Source organism: Spea bombifrons, chromosome 5, assembly GCF_027358695.1.
Source record: "Spea bombifrons isolate aSpeBom1 chromosome 5, aSpeBom1.2.pri, whole genome shotgun sequence".
Classification (NCBI taxonomy): domain Eukaryota; kingdom Metazoa; phylum Chordata; class Amphibia; order Anura; family Pelobatidae; genus Spea; species Spea bombifrons.
In genome coordinates this window covers 40,959,214-40,977,740 of record NC_071091.1, presented here as the reverse complement: position 1 = coordinate 40,977,740, position 18,527 = coordinate 40,959,214, and the positions used below count along the sequence as shown (strand labels likewise).

The following is an 18,527-nucleotide window of genomic DNA, read 5'->3' as shown; positions in this document are numbered from 1 at the left end:
ACATTTTTGGAAAAAAAACATGGGTATTTCAAAAACTAGTATTTTAACTTTTTCCATGGTTTTGGTAATATACATCGCTAATTTTAAGACTTACTTATAAAAAAAAACTTTATTACATTTTTTTTTTTTTTTTACTTTTTCTTGCATTTTGTTGGAACTGGATGCTTTCCCTGATGGTGGCATCACTGGATAGTTATTTTGACATGTTACAACATTTTTGTTTATCTTTTTAACTTTTTAAATATATATTTTAGCAAACACATTGTGATTAGTAAGCGGGGCTCCATTGACTTGCTTGATTGAGTGCAGTACTTGTATTCAACTTGCAAGGGGAGCCAGAGTTCTCTTTTAACTCATTTAAAACGGGCGTCCGTGTATGGCAGATGTTGACGCCCCTCAACATTGAAGCATTACAGCAATACAGTTTAGGCGAAGAAAGCGACCTTAGGGGTAGTAATTTTAACATATGAATATTGGGGACTAATGTTTTAGTATATGCAGCCATCACTCATTACGGTGCTTGTGGTCACTCTCTGAAGCACACTGTCATTTGGGAGTGAACAAACGGAGCCCCTGCAGTAGTTTTCAGTATTGCTGAATGCCTCAATGTTGGAAAAGAAAGCAATCTTTGGTCGCTTTCTAAGATTGTTTTACCCAAGGGGTAAGGGGATACATGTTAGAGACTTGCCTGGCACGTCAGTTGTCATCAAGAGGTTAAAAAAGCCCTACTTGTGCTGAAATCAACAATTTATAATTTGAGTGGGTACACTAAATGAGAAATACATAGCAAAAACACAAAAATAGCTCTAGTTTTGAAGTGGTTAAACTTGCTATATTATGGTTTTGTCTCCACTTTAGAAGTGCATTTGACAATTGGTACATTATCCGCCCCTCCTAATGCTCTAGCCACTATCCACATTCTCCACATGGGGGGTGTGGATAGTGTACTTGAGCACCAAACATACATCTAACAACCACAATAACGAAAACTAACAAGTCTGACTCATTTTCTGGGTATACCTATGCTATAAAGAAGCCTTACACTACAGCAGAAGGACTGTTCTTAAAAATTGGTAAGCACTTTTCTTGCAAGATATTTTCTACATTAGAAATTTGTGCACATAGGTTTAATTAACTGCATAAGTCATTGCTCCGTGTCAACGTATTTGTTGCATAACACTCTAATGTACAGAACATTTTGCTTTAGCTTTCTAAATTTTTGTTTCAATACACTTATCGGCCGAATTTTACCTGAATTTTTCGGAGCTTCTGTTTTCCTTCGCCATTTTGAATTGAATCCATAAGAGCACTATGTAGTGATGTATCTTTCTGTAAAGGTTTCTGAACCACTGGTCGGATCTTTGCTTTTGGTCCAAAGATATTACTGTTGCCAGCACTGTCTGGTTCATCTGTTATAGTAGAAAGTATGGTATCTGATTTTTTTTCCTTTTCTGTAATGGGTACAGAAACTATTGGGTCTTTGTTCAAACCATATGAATGGAGTTGCTCATTTTTTGCTGACTTTTCCCTTACAGCTTCTAGGAAGGCATTTGATGGTGATCTAAATGTTAGCTGGGCTCGGGAGTCGCTCGAAGAAAATACACTATTAAGCTTTTTATGTTCTTTTTCCAATATTGGTATAGTGAGGGATTTCTTTCCCTCTGTGCTTTGTGATTCTACAGGGACATGATCCCCAGAAGAGATATGATCAATTTTACCATTAACCTGCAATTGGTAGTTAGAATTACATTTCTTTGTTGGTTCCACTTTTGAATTTATTTGAGTCTCTAAGAGACTATTATCACGTAATACTTTTTCCTTCTCTGTACTAGTTCTTTGCTTGTTTGCACTACTGCCCTGAACCTTCTGATCCTCTACAATGCTATTATTTCTTGAGGAAGGGTTCTTATTATCACTACCTCTTTCCTGTCTAGCATCTGCAGGTTCAAGAGATTTCCCTATTAAAGGTTCTGTATACTTGCAAATGGCAGATGCAACATATTGGCTTGATGTCCTCTTGATAGGTTTCAGAAATGGTAGGTCTGTTCTCATCTTGTTTGTATTCTCTATAATTATAACCTTCTGTTGAGAAACTGCTGTTGGTTGCACTGATTTGGTTTGCTGTAGTACATTTGTTCTGCAATCTAAAGTGTCATTAAATGTCTGTTGTGTTAATCTTTTTGGTGGTATAGAACATAGTTTGTTCTTTGGTTCGTTATAATTTTCCTTACGACTCTTGAGAGGTACTGCTTTTTTGGCAGGTTGCTCTTTGGATTCTCCTGCCGGTTTATCGATAGAATTTGATCTCCAAAATTCTTTAGCTCTCTCAACAAGAGGACCCTCTGTTTCATTACTTAACATTTCTTTCTTTTCCATTGAAGACTGTGGGGTGACTAAATTTCCAAAATCATCTATCTTAATTGCACTGGCTGAAATGGAAGCTCCCCTGTCATACTTTTTTAAATCTGGTTTGGGGGGAAATACAGTAAAGGTTGTCATTCCCACCTTTGGTTCCAATGTGTGTTGTCTCCATAAAGGTGCTTTAGGATATTCTAGGGCCTTACTACCATGATATTCCACAGGCAGTGTTTCTTCTGTCATGATTTTGATTTTCCCTGTCTCTTTTTTTTCATTAACTATATCAGCTCTTTCCTTCATTTTTTGTATTTCTTTTGATGGTATGATGGGGGGCGATGAAAATGTAGGCTTTGCATCTTTGATTATGTTAACATTTTCGGGCACATGCACTGTGGCATTGTGGTCAAGTCTGTATGTTGCAGGCAGGAAGGTATCTTCATGCTCTTTAGAACCATGGGTTTCCACTGCAGGTGAAATTGACGCAACATTGCTATTACCATAGTTGTCTATGGTTTTGCTATTGACTTTTTTGAGACCACTTGTTTGTTGCAAATTGCACACTTCTACAGCAATGGTTTTGTCAGTATTATTTTCCAAATAATAATTATTAATATCAGGAACCTCATCTATTATTGTCACAGGAACATCAATCACAATATCTGTTCTATTATTAATGTCATTACTTTTGCCATGTTTATTGTTTGGACTTGGGCAAGAATCCACATAACTACTGAAATGAATAGCTGAATCCTCTCCATCTGCAAAATATATATTAGAACAAATAAGGCAGCATCAGTCCCAATTAAATATATGTTTAAATAAACATCTTTTATAAAAAAAAATAGGATACAGATATAGGGAAAGTAAACATGCCATTTTAAACTTCTTAATGTATTTTAATTTAAGATTGCATTAGAGATACTTCTCTGTTAAATTACTTAACATCTGCATTCTTATAATTTTTTTGCAAAACATGTCAGAATTTGTGATAGACTATGACATCAGAATTCTACAACTAAACTTCAGAGCATATTAAAAAAAAAAACCTTCATACCATTTTACAGTTAAAAATAAATAGTAAATGTGGGTGGCACAGAAAAGATGCAATTATTTTGAGGTTTTCATATGTGATAAACAGAGGTGTCTAAGTGGGTCAGGACTTTCACAGTGTACCCAACCACCTGAGCCACCTTCCTTCAGCCAGACACCTTTTCTTTATATTGTTGATCTGCGTCGAAGATACTACAGAGGCTGTGTGGACTAGGCATAAAAACACAAACACAGAATTTGAAGACAGATACGAACCCAACTAGTCTGCTTACTTTTGCCTGATTTCTTATAGTGAAGGAAAAAATGATTTGATCCCTTGCTGATTTTGTATGTTTGCCCACTGACAAAGACATGATCAGTCTATAATTTTAACCCCTTTGGTCCCCTATAGACGAACCGGTACATCCATAAAACGCATCTAAAGAAACACATATGGACACACCGGTACCTTATCCTGACCTTCTTGTAGGTAAAAACAATTATAAAAAAAGATAATAAGAAAAATTAAAAACCCTTACAACCCCCAAACCCGTTAAGCCATAAGTATAAAAAGTACTACCGTATAGTGTCCTATATGTAAGGGATGGATATGTCCCTCTAGAAAGAAAAAAAAACTAAGGATGTGGGGTATTTCCGTAATCAGGAGATGCAGATAAACAATTTTGGCCAGGTTTCTCTGCCGTAACACAACACCTTTGGCAGTGATTGGTGGCCAAATAGCTGCACGAAGTTTTTACTAAATTTCTGATCCTAAATGTTCAGCTAATTATCTAATAATGCTATCAAAAGAAAGCTCTATCTCTCCTATATATACCGTATTTGCTCAATTATAAGACGACCCCCCAAAATTTGGATATTAATTTAGGAAAAAAAGAAACAGTCTAATATAAGACTACCCTATAGGAAAAAAGTTTTACTAGTAAATATGAATTCCCATGTAAACTATTTTTTCATATTTAATAAAAACTATGATTGATAAAAATGCATGTTTTGTTTTTATTTCCTTTTATTTGCCACTCTGCCCCAGTTATGCACATCTGCCACCCAGATATGCCTTATATCCTATTTTATGCCACTCTGCCCCCCAGAAATGCCTTATACCCCCTATTTGCCACTCTGCCTCCCAGATAGGGTTGCCACCTTTCTTGGAAAAAAAGTAGTTAAAAGTGGTTAAAAGGCATATCATGGGACAGAGTGGCATATGGGGGGGATGAAAGGCATTTCTGGAGGCAATGTGGCATATAGGGGGTTAAAAAGGCATATCTGGAGGCAGAGTGGCATAAAGGGGGTTAAAAGGCATATCATGGGGCACTCTGCCTGCAGAAAAGCCTTATGCCCTCCATATAACCGCCACCCCGACTTACCACTGCTTCTTACTCCCTGGTGTCTGGTGGGGGCAGCAGGTGGAGGCCGACGTTCATGAAATTAAAGGGGCCGGCGTGCATGCACCGTACCGCCCAGTGGCTGTGCCTCAGCTCTTCGCCCCACCCCTTTTAAGATGTGGGACAAAGTGCTGAGACGCGGCCATTGGGCGGCACGGTGCGTGCACGCCAGCCCCTTTAATTTCATTAGGCGCCGGCCTCCACCCGCTGCCCCCACCAGACACCAGGAGGCTTTCAATCCCGGCTTTCAAGCCACTCAGCCAGGTTACATGATTGTTCCTTTGAAGGCTGGAGCCGCAGCCACATTCAGTCTCTGGGCCGGTTACACAATAAAACGTCTTATAAAATATTACGGGGTCACAGTATCAGGAACTGGACACAAAAGCGCTCCATGACCCGGCTAAACTTCATATGAACATATGAGCCAGCTAGACTGGCCCTGTCACACCCACAACCTTGTGTTTTGCCCCCCTTTGTGCATTTATGCCACTACACCCTTGTGTATTGATTTATGTGATGCCCCAGCCAACCCCCTCCCTTGTGTATTGATGCCCCCACCCATTTTGTATTGGCTAATGTGATGCCTCCACTGCTATGTGTATTATCCCCAACCAGGGGCGTACCTAGAGTATTTGGTACCTGGGGCGGATCCTGTATGTGGCACCCCCCACACACTTTAAAACTGCATAGCTTCTATTGTTAGGCAAACATTGACAGGGGTACAGCATAAAACCTATCACTATATGCTGAGGCACACATTGACGGGGGTACAGCATTACACCTATCACTATATATACTGAGGCAAACATTGACAGTGGTACAGCATAACACCTATCACTATATACAAAGGCACACATTGACGGTGGTACAGCATAATCCCTATCATTATACGTTGAGCCAGACATTGACAATAATGCAGCATACCCCTATCACTATATACTAAGCCAAACATTGATGTGGTGTAGGCCTACCACATCAGTGTCTGGCTTAGTATAGGGATGCACCAAAATGAAAATTCTGGACTGAAACCGAAAATTCGGCATTCACCATGCCGTCGCTAGCACTACCCTACCTTGATGGAGGTCTGTGGACCTCCATCACCACCTACCCCGGCGATCTGCCCCACACATTGAAGGGCATCACCAGTAATGACGCGATGACGTCACCGCGCAACTTTATTGAAAACTGACAATTCTCAGTTAAAGAGGTGTGGGGGCATGCTGCTTAGATGCCTGTATCTCAGGTATCTAAGCAGCTACAGACCCCCAACATATACTTGTAAAAGAAAGAATAAAAAATATTAAGTTAAAAAATAATTTAAAAAGGTAAATAGATATAAATATATATTAATATTGTTATTGAATTTTTCTGTCCAATTTTGGTGTGTAGCTTACTTTTAATAAAAGTGTATGTGGTTAACACACCAAAACTGGACAAAAAAACATATATATATATATATATATATATATATATATATATATATATATATATATATATATATATAATAACAATAACAACTTTTCTGGGGTGGGCAGGTTCTTGCCTCAGCAGCTGTACCAGTTTTCCATGGCATCTTCCCACAGCTCTAGCTGAATCAGGGCTCTCCATTCCAGCCGTACTTCTTTTGGAATTGTCCCTCCTCACGACAGCTGCTTTGGACTTCACGACCGGGTGGCAGCTTTGAATGTTGGTCTGCCGGCCCACGGCCCACATCGGCCACGCATAGGCCCAGTCAGTCCCTACGTTAATCCGGCCCTGCTTATACACCTATATCCCACTCTGCCTCCCTGACATGCATTTTAACTCCCTATTTGCCACTCTCCCCCACACATATGCTTTATACACCCCTATATGACACTCTGCCTCCCTGATATGCCTTTTAATCCCCTATTTTGCCAACCCCCAGATATGCATTATACCCCCTATATGCAACTCTGCATCCCTGATATGCCTTTTAACCCCTTATATATCACTCTGCCTCCAGAAAACCATTGTACCCCCCCTTTACTAGTGGCCCGTGCTTCAGACTTCCTGGTGTTTAGTGCAACAGCCGGTGGAGGTCTGTGCGATGCAGACCTCCGCTGCTGCTGGCCAGTACTTCCGCCAGGGCTTCTATGACGGCGAGCCGGTATCACATGACCTTACGGTGCTCCACCATAGAAGCCCCGGCAGCACTGGAGGTTGTCTGTTTGCATCCCGCAAAGGTTCACCGGCTGTAGAATGCGCATAGACAACCTCCGCTGCTGCCAGCACTTCTATGGTTGAGCATGTGATGCCGGCGCTCCATCATAGAAGCCCCCAGAGGAAGTGCCGGCAGCAGCAGAGGCTGCCAGATAGGAGGATCCAGGTCCCCTTCAGCGCTGCCGGGGATCTGGATCTTAGTCTTGTAGTCTTTGAGGTCTGATTAGAAGACGACCTTGAATATATAAGGGATAACTCGTCTTATAATCAAGCAAATACGGTAGTTTACATGGGTACACTATTCACACGAAAGGAGAATAATCGCTGAACCGACATCCCGCAAAAATTGCTCCGGACTTTGAGGTACCAAAAAAAATCAGGGGCAGTTATGGTTGATGGGGTGTTTAGGGTTAATTTAGGGGCAGTTATGGTTAATGGGGTGTTTAGGGTTAATTTCAGGGGATGTTATGGTAAATGGGCTGTTTAGGGTTAATTTAGGGGCAGTTGTGGTTGATGGGGTGTTTAGGGTTAATTTAGGGGCAGTTGTGGTTAATGGGGTGTTTAGGGTTAATTTAGGGGCAGTTATGGTTGATGGGGTGTTAAGGGTTAATTTAATGCTGATGACTGAGGGTTAATTTAATTAATTTAATAAAGTTAACTGAAGGTGCAGTTAGAGGTAAAGGGGGGCAAACTATGGGGAATCTAACTCCTGGGGGCATTGAAGATTATTAATGTATTTATTTATTTATAAAAGTATGGTATCAGTTATATTCTCTGAATGATTCAAATCTCTGTAAGATTCGAATCCCTGTAAGATCCGGATCCCTGTAAGATTCGAATCATTTGAATCATATGAATCATTTGAATCAATGAATCATATGAATCATTGAATCGTTCGAATCTTTGAACGACTCTCTGACTCTATGAGTCACCGTTCCTCTGTGAATTAATGAGCTGTAACCTGATCCCAGAGTTTGTGTCTGAGTGCTCTGCAGATGACTCGCTCTAGGATCAGGTTACAACTGCATGATCCACAGACTGAACTGCTACAAATGAATCGTTCAGTCTACTGAACCGATTCATCCGGATCACTTATAAGATTCGGATCAAATGAACAATTCATTCATGATCCGGACATCACTACCCTCAACCACCGACTAGATTGTAAACTTGCAAGAGCAGGGCCCTCTTCTCCTTTGCACCCGTTTATTATTGGGTGTGTTATTGTATGTGTTTCTAAATTGTTCTTCTGACTGTAACAGCGCTGCAGAATCTGCCAGCGCTTTATAAATAAATGTATTGTAATGAGTCATAGGCAGCATTCCTCCTCCTCCAAACACGGCGAGTTGAGGTGCAAATCAATTTATAACTTATTTGAAATGCGTTATTCTTGATTTTTTGTTGTTATTCTGTGTCTCACTGTTCAAATAAACTTACCATTAAAATTATAGACTGATCATGTCTTTGTCAATGGGCAAACGTACAAAATCAGCAGGGGATCAAATATTTTTTTCCATCACTGTAAAAGTCTTATCTGCCTGCTGGCCTAGGCCTGTATATGCCACTTGAGCAGCAAATTTCAAATGTATAACTTTTAAGTAGGGTATGGCATATGAACAGAACAAAAATATGCAAAGTACGTAAAAATAAAAATAATATAAAAATAATACCTTCAGAATCTTCATCCAATTCTACAAACGTGTGCTGGAACTGAGAAGCAATATAAACATCTTCATCGCCATTTTTGACTGATGCCACATCACATTCATTTCCACTTGTGCTGCAAAATGATTAAAGGCAATGTTAAAATGGGCCTTAATAGACTTTGAAAAGCCACCAAATTGTAGTATTTTGTGATATTAAATTTTAAAATGGACACACCGTTTTAAAATATTGCTGCAAATCCTTTACGCTTCGGGGCATAAATGCCACTTTTATGGATCTTAAGCATAGTTTTTGCAGGAACACCAATTTGCAGCAAACTGTGTGAGTTACATAAATCAAAAACATCCCAAAACAAAATCATTCCAATGGGAGTCCTCTCTGGCTATACTTTGCTGGCCCAGCCTAGCTACTTACTTCCCCAGACAGCACACAGGACCAGGCAGGCAGGTTTGCCAGACTTGGCTCGGGGATCTTCTTTAGGGCCTCTCCTTGCACCGTGACACAGTACTTCCTCTCACCTCAACACTCTCTGATTGACAGGCTTTAGGGGGCTTTAGTGCCCAGTAACTGTACCTGATGTAGGCTTACTGGACTGGATTCTGCAAACCAAGTTTAAGCATCCAGTCTGCTATAATACTGTAGTTGGAGCTTTAGCTCACCCCGCTCTCCAAACGCTCCACCCCAGTGACTCATACATACACAAGATCTGCAAATCATCTTGTGCATAATAGTGATGGGAAGTTCGGATCATTAAAGTGAATCGGATCATTTCGACTCGTTCACTGAAATGATCCGATTCATGATCCGAATCTTCGGATCACTCAGTGTGACTCACAGGAGTTACTGTTATCCATTAACTCCGTGCAGGCACACTAACAATTGGCCCCGCCCCTTTCATTAGTCAATGAACCCTCCTGCCTGCCTACTCAAGTAATGTCAATGAAGGCAGAGAGTCGTTCAAAGATTCGGATCTTACAGGGAGCCGAATCTTACAGTGATCCGGATCACTGTAAGATCCGGATCACTGTAAGATCCGGATCTTTGAACGACTCTCTGCCTTCATTGGGATTCGAATCATTCAGATAATATCACCATACTTTTATAAATAAATACATTAATAATCACTGCCCCCAGGATTTACATTCCCCTTTACCTGCAACTGCACCTTAAGTTAACTTTATTAAATTAACCCTCACCATTAAATTAACCCTTAACACACCACCAACCATGACTGCCCCTAAAATTAACCCTTAACACCCCTTCAACCATGACTGCCCCTAAAATTAACCCTAAACACCCCATCAACCATAACTGCCCCCAAATTAACCCTAAACTCCCCATCAACCATAAATGCCCCTAAATTAACCCTAAAGACCCCATTATCCATACCAATTTATTAGGTAATTTATCTGGAGTACATGCAATTAATTTAGGGGCAGTTATGGTTAATGGAGTATTTAGGGTCAATTTCAGGGGCCGTTATGATTAATGGGATCTTTAGGGTTAATTTCAGGGGCCGTTATGGTTGATGGGGTCTTTACGGTTAATTTCAGGGGCAGTTATGGTTGATGGGGTGTTTAGGGTTAATTTAGGGGCAGTTATGGTTGATGGGGGCTTTAGGGTTAATTTAGGGGCAGTTATGGTTGATGGGGTATAAGGGTTAATTTTATGCTGATGACTGAGGGTTAATTTAATTAATTTAATAAAGTTAACTGAAGGTGCAGTTATAGGTAAAGGGGGGCAAACTCTAAATCCTGGGGGCAGTGAACATTATAAAAGTATTTATTTATAAAAGTATGGTATCAGTAATATTCTCTGAATGATTTGAATCTCTGTAAGACTCGGATCCATGTAAGATTCGAATCATTTGAATCATTGAATCTTCGGATCATCTGAATCTTCAGATCATTTGAATCTTCGGATCATTCGAATCTTCGGATCATTCGAATCTTCGGATCATTCGAATCTTTGAACGACTCTCTGACTCTATGAGTCATCGTTCCTCTGTGAATTAATGAGCTGTAACCTGACCCCAGAGTCTGTGTCTGAGTTCTCTGCATATGACTCACTCTAGGATCAGGTTACAGCTGCATGATTCACAGCCTGAACTGGCACTGCTACAAATGAATCGTTCAGTCTACTGAACCGATTCATCCGGATCACTAAAAAGAATCTGATCAAATGAACGATTCGTTCATGATCCGGGCATCAATAGTGCACAAAATATGCACAGAACATCTCCCTGATGGCACGTGTAATGGCACTTATTTATGTAAAGGTAGGAGAATATATATATTGTAATACTTCATTTTAATATTACCTAAGGGGTGTATAAAAAATAAACATACCAGATATAAATGTAGTTTATTTATGTTCCTTAGAAAATACCGGTGCGGGTAAATACTTTAACTCCAAAGGGGCTTTTTTTATTTTTATTTTTTTTTACACTGAATGATTTTTTCGTTTTTGCTATGTTGTTTTCAATCATAATTTCTTTCCCTCTCATTTAGTTTAACCGCACTAATTATATTGTTTTTGTAGTACAAGTTGTCCTCCTTTGTTGAAATCACACACATATACTGCAGTTTATTATGAAAACAAATCTATAAAATGCCATTTTCATGGTTTTACCTATAAAAACTATACACAGCTACAAATGAAAAGGAAAAAAAAAACATATTTTGGAACATGTACCAATTTTGGAAACATCTCACATACCTTAATTTATTTTGGTGATTACAAGGCTAAGTGTTAAGATGTACATCACTGTTTCCAAACCATTTTCTTTTATGTGACAAAACTGCTAAACACTGCTTCACAACCCAAATGTTTTACTAGGATAATTTTAACACATTTTTACTGCTAATCTAAGGCACGCATACGAAAATGACTGCAATGTTTGCAAATACATTTCCTTCCGAGGGTATGTGCAAGTACAGAAACAACTATTGATTTATATTTGACAACATCCCTTGAGTACAGCAATATCCCACATGCATGGATATGTCATGTTTTTTAGACACTGTAGGCAGTGGCGTCGGCCATGGCCCCCCCACATCATGCTGTGCCCCCCCAATTGAAACGCCGTCTTTTTTTTTTTTTAATCGATCCAGAGGATAAGTTCTCAGCGACCGTTCGGCGCCTCTCACTCTTCTCCGCGACCGCGAGGCCTCTGCCTTGGTCGCAGTGCCGGCATTTCAAGCCGAGCGCTGGTATATGATGTCATATCCGGCGCTCAGCAATGAAGCCGCGCACACTGCGGCAGAACCAGGAAGACAGAGACCTCGCGATCCCGCCGCTGGACTTCTACAAGCCCAAGGTAAGTGAACTTCAAAGGGGGGGGAGGGTAGAAAGTTAGGAGGGTGTTAGAGAGTGAAAAGAGGTAGATGGGAAGTGAGAAGAGGTAGATAGGGATAGATTGGGAGGGAGAGAGGGGGTAGTTAGGATAGATTGGGAGGGAGAGAGGGGGTAGTTAGGATAGATTGGGAGGGAGAGGGGGTAGATAGGATAGATTGGGAGGGAGAGGGGATAGATAGGATAGATTGGGAGGGAGAGGGGGTAGATAGGATAGATTGGGAGGGAGAGGGGATAGATTGGGAGGGAGAGGGAGGGAGATGGAGATATTAACATATATTGGCAGCAGGGGCTAATATTAATATTTATTGGCAGCAGGGTCTAGTATTTATATATATATATCGGCAGCAGGGGCTAATTTTATATATATTGGCTGCAGGGACTAATAATATATATTGGCAGTAGGGGCTAATATTAATATATACTGGTAGCAGGGTCAAATATTAATATATATCGGCAGCAGGGTATAATTTTTATGTATATCAGCAGCAGGGTATAATATAAGTATATATCCGCAGCAGGGGCTAATATCAATATATATCCGCAGCAGGGGTTAATATTAATATATATCAGAAGCAGGGTGTAATATTTCTATATATCGGCAGCAGGGTCTAATATTTATATATATTGTCAGCAGGGGCTAATATTAAAGAATGAGAAATAACTGCCTAACGTGTGTGTGTGTATATGTGTATATATATATATTTTTGTACTGTTTTATAATTGGCCCCCCTACTTTGGTCCCTGGCCCCCCATGTGCCCCCCCTAAATATGAAAGCTGGAGACGCCACTGACTGTAGGGCCACAATTGGAGCAGTAGTGGTAGTAGTACTGGTGAGTCTACCATTCAGGTCTTTTGCACTTCAAGGTATACAGCCTACTGCTATTGTGCTGTAGTGTTGTCCTGTGCTACTGCTAGCCGCTTTCTGTTAAGATCTTCTGATTCTCAACCAGCTTGCCTGTGTGCCCTGCCTGAGGGCTACCTGCCGTGTGTCCGGTTCCCTGCCTGAATCTGGTAAATGTGTCCTGAAAATAAATAGTTTATTTAAAATTATATTTTAAATAACTTATCAAAACTGAGGTGATGACAGTCCGGCAAGCATTTCATGTTTTCGTTGAAGTGCATAAATCTGAGCAGGGTCTGCCCCTGTTCATGATCTTTACAAAAAATTGTGTGGGAAATACCGGATTTCCAGCCCAGTGTGATTTGATGGTGTTTTTTTTTAACAATGCTTTTAAGCACAATTAGCGTCCATAACGTTTTCATCTCAATGGCATTAACTGAATCTCAGAACTGACGTTTTCCTGGGTTGGCTGCCAGGAACTTGGATGCATACAAATTAGTCTGGGACACTATCTCCCCAAAACAGATAACCCCCTATAAATAACTGAATAAACTGCAACTTGGGGATTTTAAGAATACCGTATTTGCTCGATTATAAGACAAGGTTTTTTTCAAATGCTCTGGAAAATAACCCTCGTCTTATAATCGGGGTAGTCTTATAATCAGACCTCAAATAGGTCTGACTATAAGACTAAGATCCAGATCCCCCGCAACGCTGCAGGGGACCTGGACCCCCCTCCCCCCCCAACTTACCGGTGCTTCTGAGTCCCCGGTGTGTAGTCGGGGCAGCGGGTAGACGTCTATGCGATTCGCGTAGGCAACTTCCGCTGCAGCCGGAAGGAGGTGCGGTTAGCAGCGGGGGTTGTATGTGTCCATCGCGCAGACCTTCCGCGGCTGTCAGAGATCAGAATTCCCCTCACCGGGGAATTCTCTCTGACAACCGGAGAGTTAGACACACAGGTACGTTTTTTTTTGGGGGGGGTGTTAAATGGGGGGCATAAGGCATTTCTATAGGCAGAGTGCTCTATGAAATACATTTTAACCCCCTTAATGCCACTCTGCCTCCAGAAATGCCTTTTAACCCTCTACACGCCACTCTGCCTCCTGAAATGCCTTATACCTCCCTATATGCCACTCTGCCCCATAATATGCCTTTTAACCCCCTAAATGCCAGAGTGGAATATAGGGGGTATAAGGCATTTCTGGAGGCAGAGTGGCACATAGGGGTCAAAAGGCATATCATGGGGCACAGTGGCATATAGAGGGTTAAAAGGCATATCATGGGGCACAGTGGCATTTAGAGGGTTAAAGGCCATATCATGGGGCACAGTCGCATATAGGGGGGTAAGGCATTTATGGGGCAGAGTGACAAGCCTGAGGGCAGGTTGGAAAATAAAAGAAATTAAAAACAAAATATATTTCTCAATCATAGCTTTTATTAAAAAAATAGTTTACATAGTTTACATGAATTAACATTTACTGGTAAAACTTTTTTCCTATAGGGTTGTCTTATATTCAGGCTTTTTCTTTTTTCCCTAAATTAATATTCAGATTTTGGAGGGTCGTCTTATAGTCGACCAAATACGGTATAACCTGAGAGGGCCATCCATTGCATTATACATTAGAAACACACTTTGTGTATATCTGTGAGAGGCAGCAATGTTCTTCATGGGAACCAAATATGTCCACAAGTATTTTACTGATTTTAAAACAAAAATGAACAAGTTAAGCAAAAATTAAAAGCAGAACCAATAAGAACAGCTATTAAAATGCAGATAAAATTATAATTTGTTCACATATTTGTAAACATTACCTTGTTTGTTGACCTTCCAGCTTCTCATCACTAAAAAACTCAGGTCTGATGGGCTCCATGTAGACTATGTTCATGTTAGGTTTCAAGGCACCCTCCTTAGTTGTGACTTCAGCTTTGCTTTTTGGTTCATCATTGTGCAGATCAAGAGAAATGGTATTTGGTGCAGGATTAGCCTTGCTTAACTCCTCTGTGTATCTATCCCCTGATTGATTTTCATCAGCCTCACCAGAGTCCACTAGTAAAGCTTCATCAGAAGAAACTCTTCTTAAGTGTATTAAACTTTTATCACCTAAATAAATGAGAAGAGTATTAGAATTTTAAACATGGAAATCCATTAAAATAATGAATATACATATTAAGTCCTCAATGAAATGGAGATGTTTTATTTGTAGGAATATTTTCGATTTTTGATTGTTGTCACTTTCTACTTAAGTTAGTACTGCCACTCCCCCCTCAGTAACTTCATTATATCTCACACCTATGTACAAAAAAAAAAATACTAGGTTTATTAACCCCAACACAGACAATATGTGCATCATGCAGACCACATACACATTATCTTGCTTGCAGCTCTTTGCCTTCTATAGCCTTCTGTTAAAGGGAAAGTCTCATGGAAAACATTGAAACAAGAACCTGAAGGCAGATAAGGAGCATTTGGCTCATCTAGTCTGCTCTTTTTTCCTGCTTTAAAGGCTGAAACCTTAAACTGTGCTTGGGCTTTGACTTGGAGTTAGATCCAAAATGCGATCATGTATAAATCCCCTTACTGTGTTAACTTCTACTACTTCTGCTAGGAGGCTGTTCCACTCTCAGTAAAGTAAAACAATTCTTACACTAAATTAAAAAAAAATAGTTTTCTCCTATAACATATAACAGTGCTGTACATTGAAAAGAGCTGACTGATGTCTGTAAGTATGATGGGGTGCACCTGACCACTTCCTCTGGTGAGGCAGGGATTAATTATTGTTTGCTGCAAGAGAGATGAAGCCTCAGGCAGAAGGATTCTGGGGGGGTCAGACCCAAGGGATTACAGAGGGCTTCAGTATGGGGCTCTTCTTTAGACGGGATAGTCTGTCTCTTGTGTGGGGGGCTGGTTGTCTTCAGGCAGCCAGCCAGGGTTCACCAGCCAAAAGGGGGGCCTGGTGACAGATTTGACTGTGGATTGGTGTCCCTGGGTGGCCTGGTGGAACGCCAGAATGCAAAAATCAACATCAGAGAAATGTGCACCCTGAAAAGACCTCTCCCTTTTTATATACTAAGCTTGAAATCAATTCACAGCATTGAGTGCCAGGAAATGTGGTCAGCAGTCTATACTGCATGTAATTCCAATGTATTAAATAATCCTGCACACAACGAAGGATGTGTTAAATTAGGCCTTCATCCCCCACGTACATCAATGAGCCTTGTTTGCCTGTTGACAGTTCACCACTTTTCCTTCCTTGGACCACTTTTGACCCATGCAGACCAGGAACACCCCACAAGAACTGCATTTTTGAAAATGCTCTGACCCAGTTGTCTAGCCATCAGAATTTGGCGTTTGTCAAAGTTACTCAAATCCTTACTCTTGCCCATTTTCCTGCTTCTAACACATCAACTTGCTACCTAATATATCCCACCCACTGACAGGTGCCATGATAAGAAGATTATCAGTGTTATTCACTTCACTTCAACTGTCAGCTTCAGGGGACACTCTCCTCTCTATCTGGAAGGACCATTAGTGCACCAATGAGAGGCCAGCTAATCACAAAAGAACACAAGTTACCTACCTGAAAGAATAGCAAACACCTTTCATTCCTAATGCAACACAGTCTACAATATACATGGATTGCCAACCACCAGCCCTGGTGCCTTGGGCACTCAAACCCCGCAAGATTGCATCACTAATGCAATCACAAGTAGACTCACACAAGAAGAAGCCAACTCATTAGAGGACCCAATATCAGTTGAGGATATCCCCCTGGCACTGAAAACAATGGCTTCCATCTAACCTATTATAAGAAGTTTCAAACCCTCCTACTACCATGGCTACCCAAACGATTCTATTCCCTGGACACCCTCACCTTTTCAGCTATAATTACTTTTATCCCTAAGGAAGGCAAGGACCTAGAGCTCCGAAAAATTCCTTTTAAACACAGACAAAGATCTTGGCTTATATACTTGCAATGAGATTGCAACCTTTCATACCCCCAACTGATCCACACGGTCCAAGTTGGGTTTATCCCGGTTGGGGAGGCAAAGGACAATAGCATTTAGGCTCTGACCGCTAACCATATTGCCTACAGGGAGGACCACCGCCTTCTGCTACAATCCATAGATGCTGTCACGTACTGGGTCCATACAGATGACTGTAATGGCCCAGAGCACCCAATTATGGTGTTGCAGGAGAAACAGATGCAGAGTAACCACACTTCCCTGTGTGTTGGGCCATCAGGACTGTGTGGCCGCATACCACAACTGTGAAATAGCAGCAGTTTTCACATGACAGTCAGCAGTTTTCACCTTAATATGCTTATAAAAATGCTTCCTTGGTTGAGCTCAGCAGTGTGTAAGTCAGATTCTACACTTGACAAAGGCATTTTGGTGAAACGTTGGGGAATCTCACGGGTGTCACTCTGTCCTGTCTATTCTTATTATCTGTTGTATGTTATATGTATTCATACTATTTATTTGTCAGGGGAACTACTGGAAGCTGGGGGCAGGAGTGTAGGGCCACATAGGCCAGACAGACCAAGGGCAGTAACAACCAGAGCGTAGAGCACACATAGTAAGACATTCCCAGAGTCAAGGCATGCAGCAACAGTAATTTAGGTTAGAAAAGCCGAAGTCGTGGCACGGAAGACAGCTAGGTTAGTCCAAAGTCAAGCAGAGATCAAAAGCCAAGTTTAAACAAAGTCAATTGGGATGAGCAAGCTAACACACAAGTGCAGGGAAAAATGGTACGTGAACCAAGACAGACTATACACCTTGGAACACACAAGCACTAAATGATAGCAATAAATGACAGACCTGTACATACTGCATTTGCTCGATTATAAGATGACCCTGATTATAAGACGACCCCACAAAATTTGAATATTAATTTAGGAAAAAAAGAAAAAGCCTTTACTAGTAAATATTAATTTATGTAAATTTTTTTCATATTTATTAAAAACTATGATAGCGGAAAATATTATGCCCCCTGAGATGCCACTCTATCTCGCTGATATGCCTTACACCCCCCCCATATGCCACTCTAACTCGCTGATATGCCTTATATCCCCCATATGCCACTCTGGTTCCCAATGGCCCCCAACTTACCACTGCATCCCTAAACTTGTCCCCCGTGCTTCAGACTCCCTGGTGTCTGGTTGGGGCAGCTGTTGCACGTGTGCGCGATGCGCTTAGACAACCTCTGCTGCCTGTTAGTTACACCGGGCTTCAATAACTCAATAACTGAGCAACGGAAGGTCATGTCTCGCCGGTACTCCGTCGTAGAAGCCCCGGCAGAAGTGCCGGCAGCAGCGGAGGTTGTCTGCGAGCAAAGCGCAGGTGTTCATCAGCTGCCAGGGAGGAGGATCCAGGTCCCCTGCAGCTCTGCGGGGGATCTGGATAATAGTCTTATAGCCAGACCTCTGTTTGAGGTCTGATTATAAGATGACCTCGAATATAAGACTAGGGTTATTTTTCAGAGCAGTTGCTCATATAATCAAGCAAGTATGGTAGTTTCGTACAAACTATTTTTAACAAATTTATATGAATCAACGAAAATGAGGGCGATCACTGACAAAACTAACAAAAACCATTTGCAAAACCCTGTCACTGTCACATCATAGGTACTCTGCAACAGATCTGGATTTCCCCAATATCATGGACATTTTTACAAAAAGGTTTCCCCCAGAGT

The 18,527-nt window shown here is 41.0% G+C and overlaps 1 protein-coding gene across 5 annotated transcripts in view; it reads right to left on the bottom strand.

Annotated features, from left to right (window-relative positions):
• Nucleotides 1-18,527, bottom strand: part of COBL (cordon-bleu WH2 repeat protein) — a 318,027-nt gene that overhangs the window by 13,527 nt on the left and 285,973 nt on the right. For all 5 annotated transcript variants that reach the window (XM_053468136.1, XM_053468135.1, XM_053468132.1 and 2 more), the window contains 3 exons: nucleotides 14,648-14,936; nucleotides 8,642-8,751; nucleotides 1,234-3,116 (listed from right to left, as the gene is read on the bottom strand). In XM_053468136.1, the coding sequence (XP_053324111.1) occupies nucleotides 1,234-3,116; nucleotides 8,642-8,751; nucleotides 14,648-14,936 (2,282 nt within the window). The remainder of the gene's footprint in view (nucleotides 1-1,233; nucleotides 3,117-8,641; nucleotides 8,752-14,647; nucleotides 14,937-18,527) is intronic.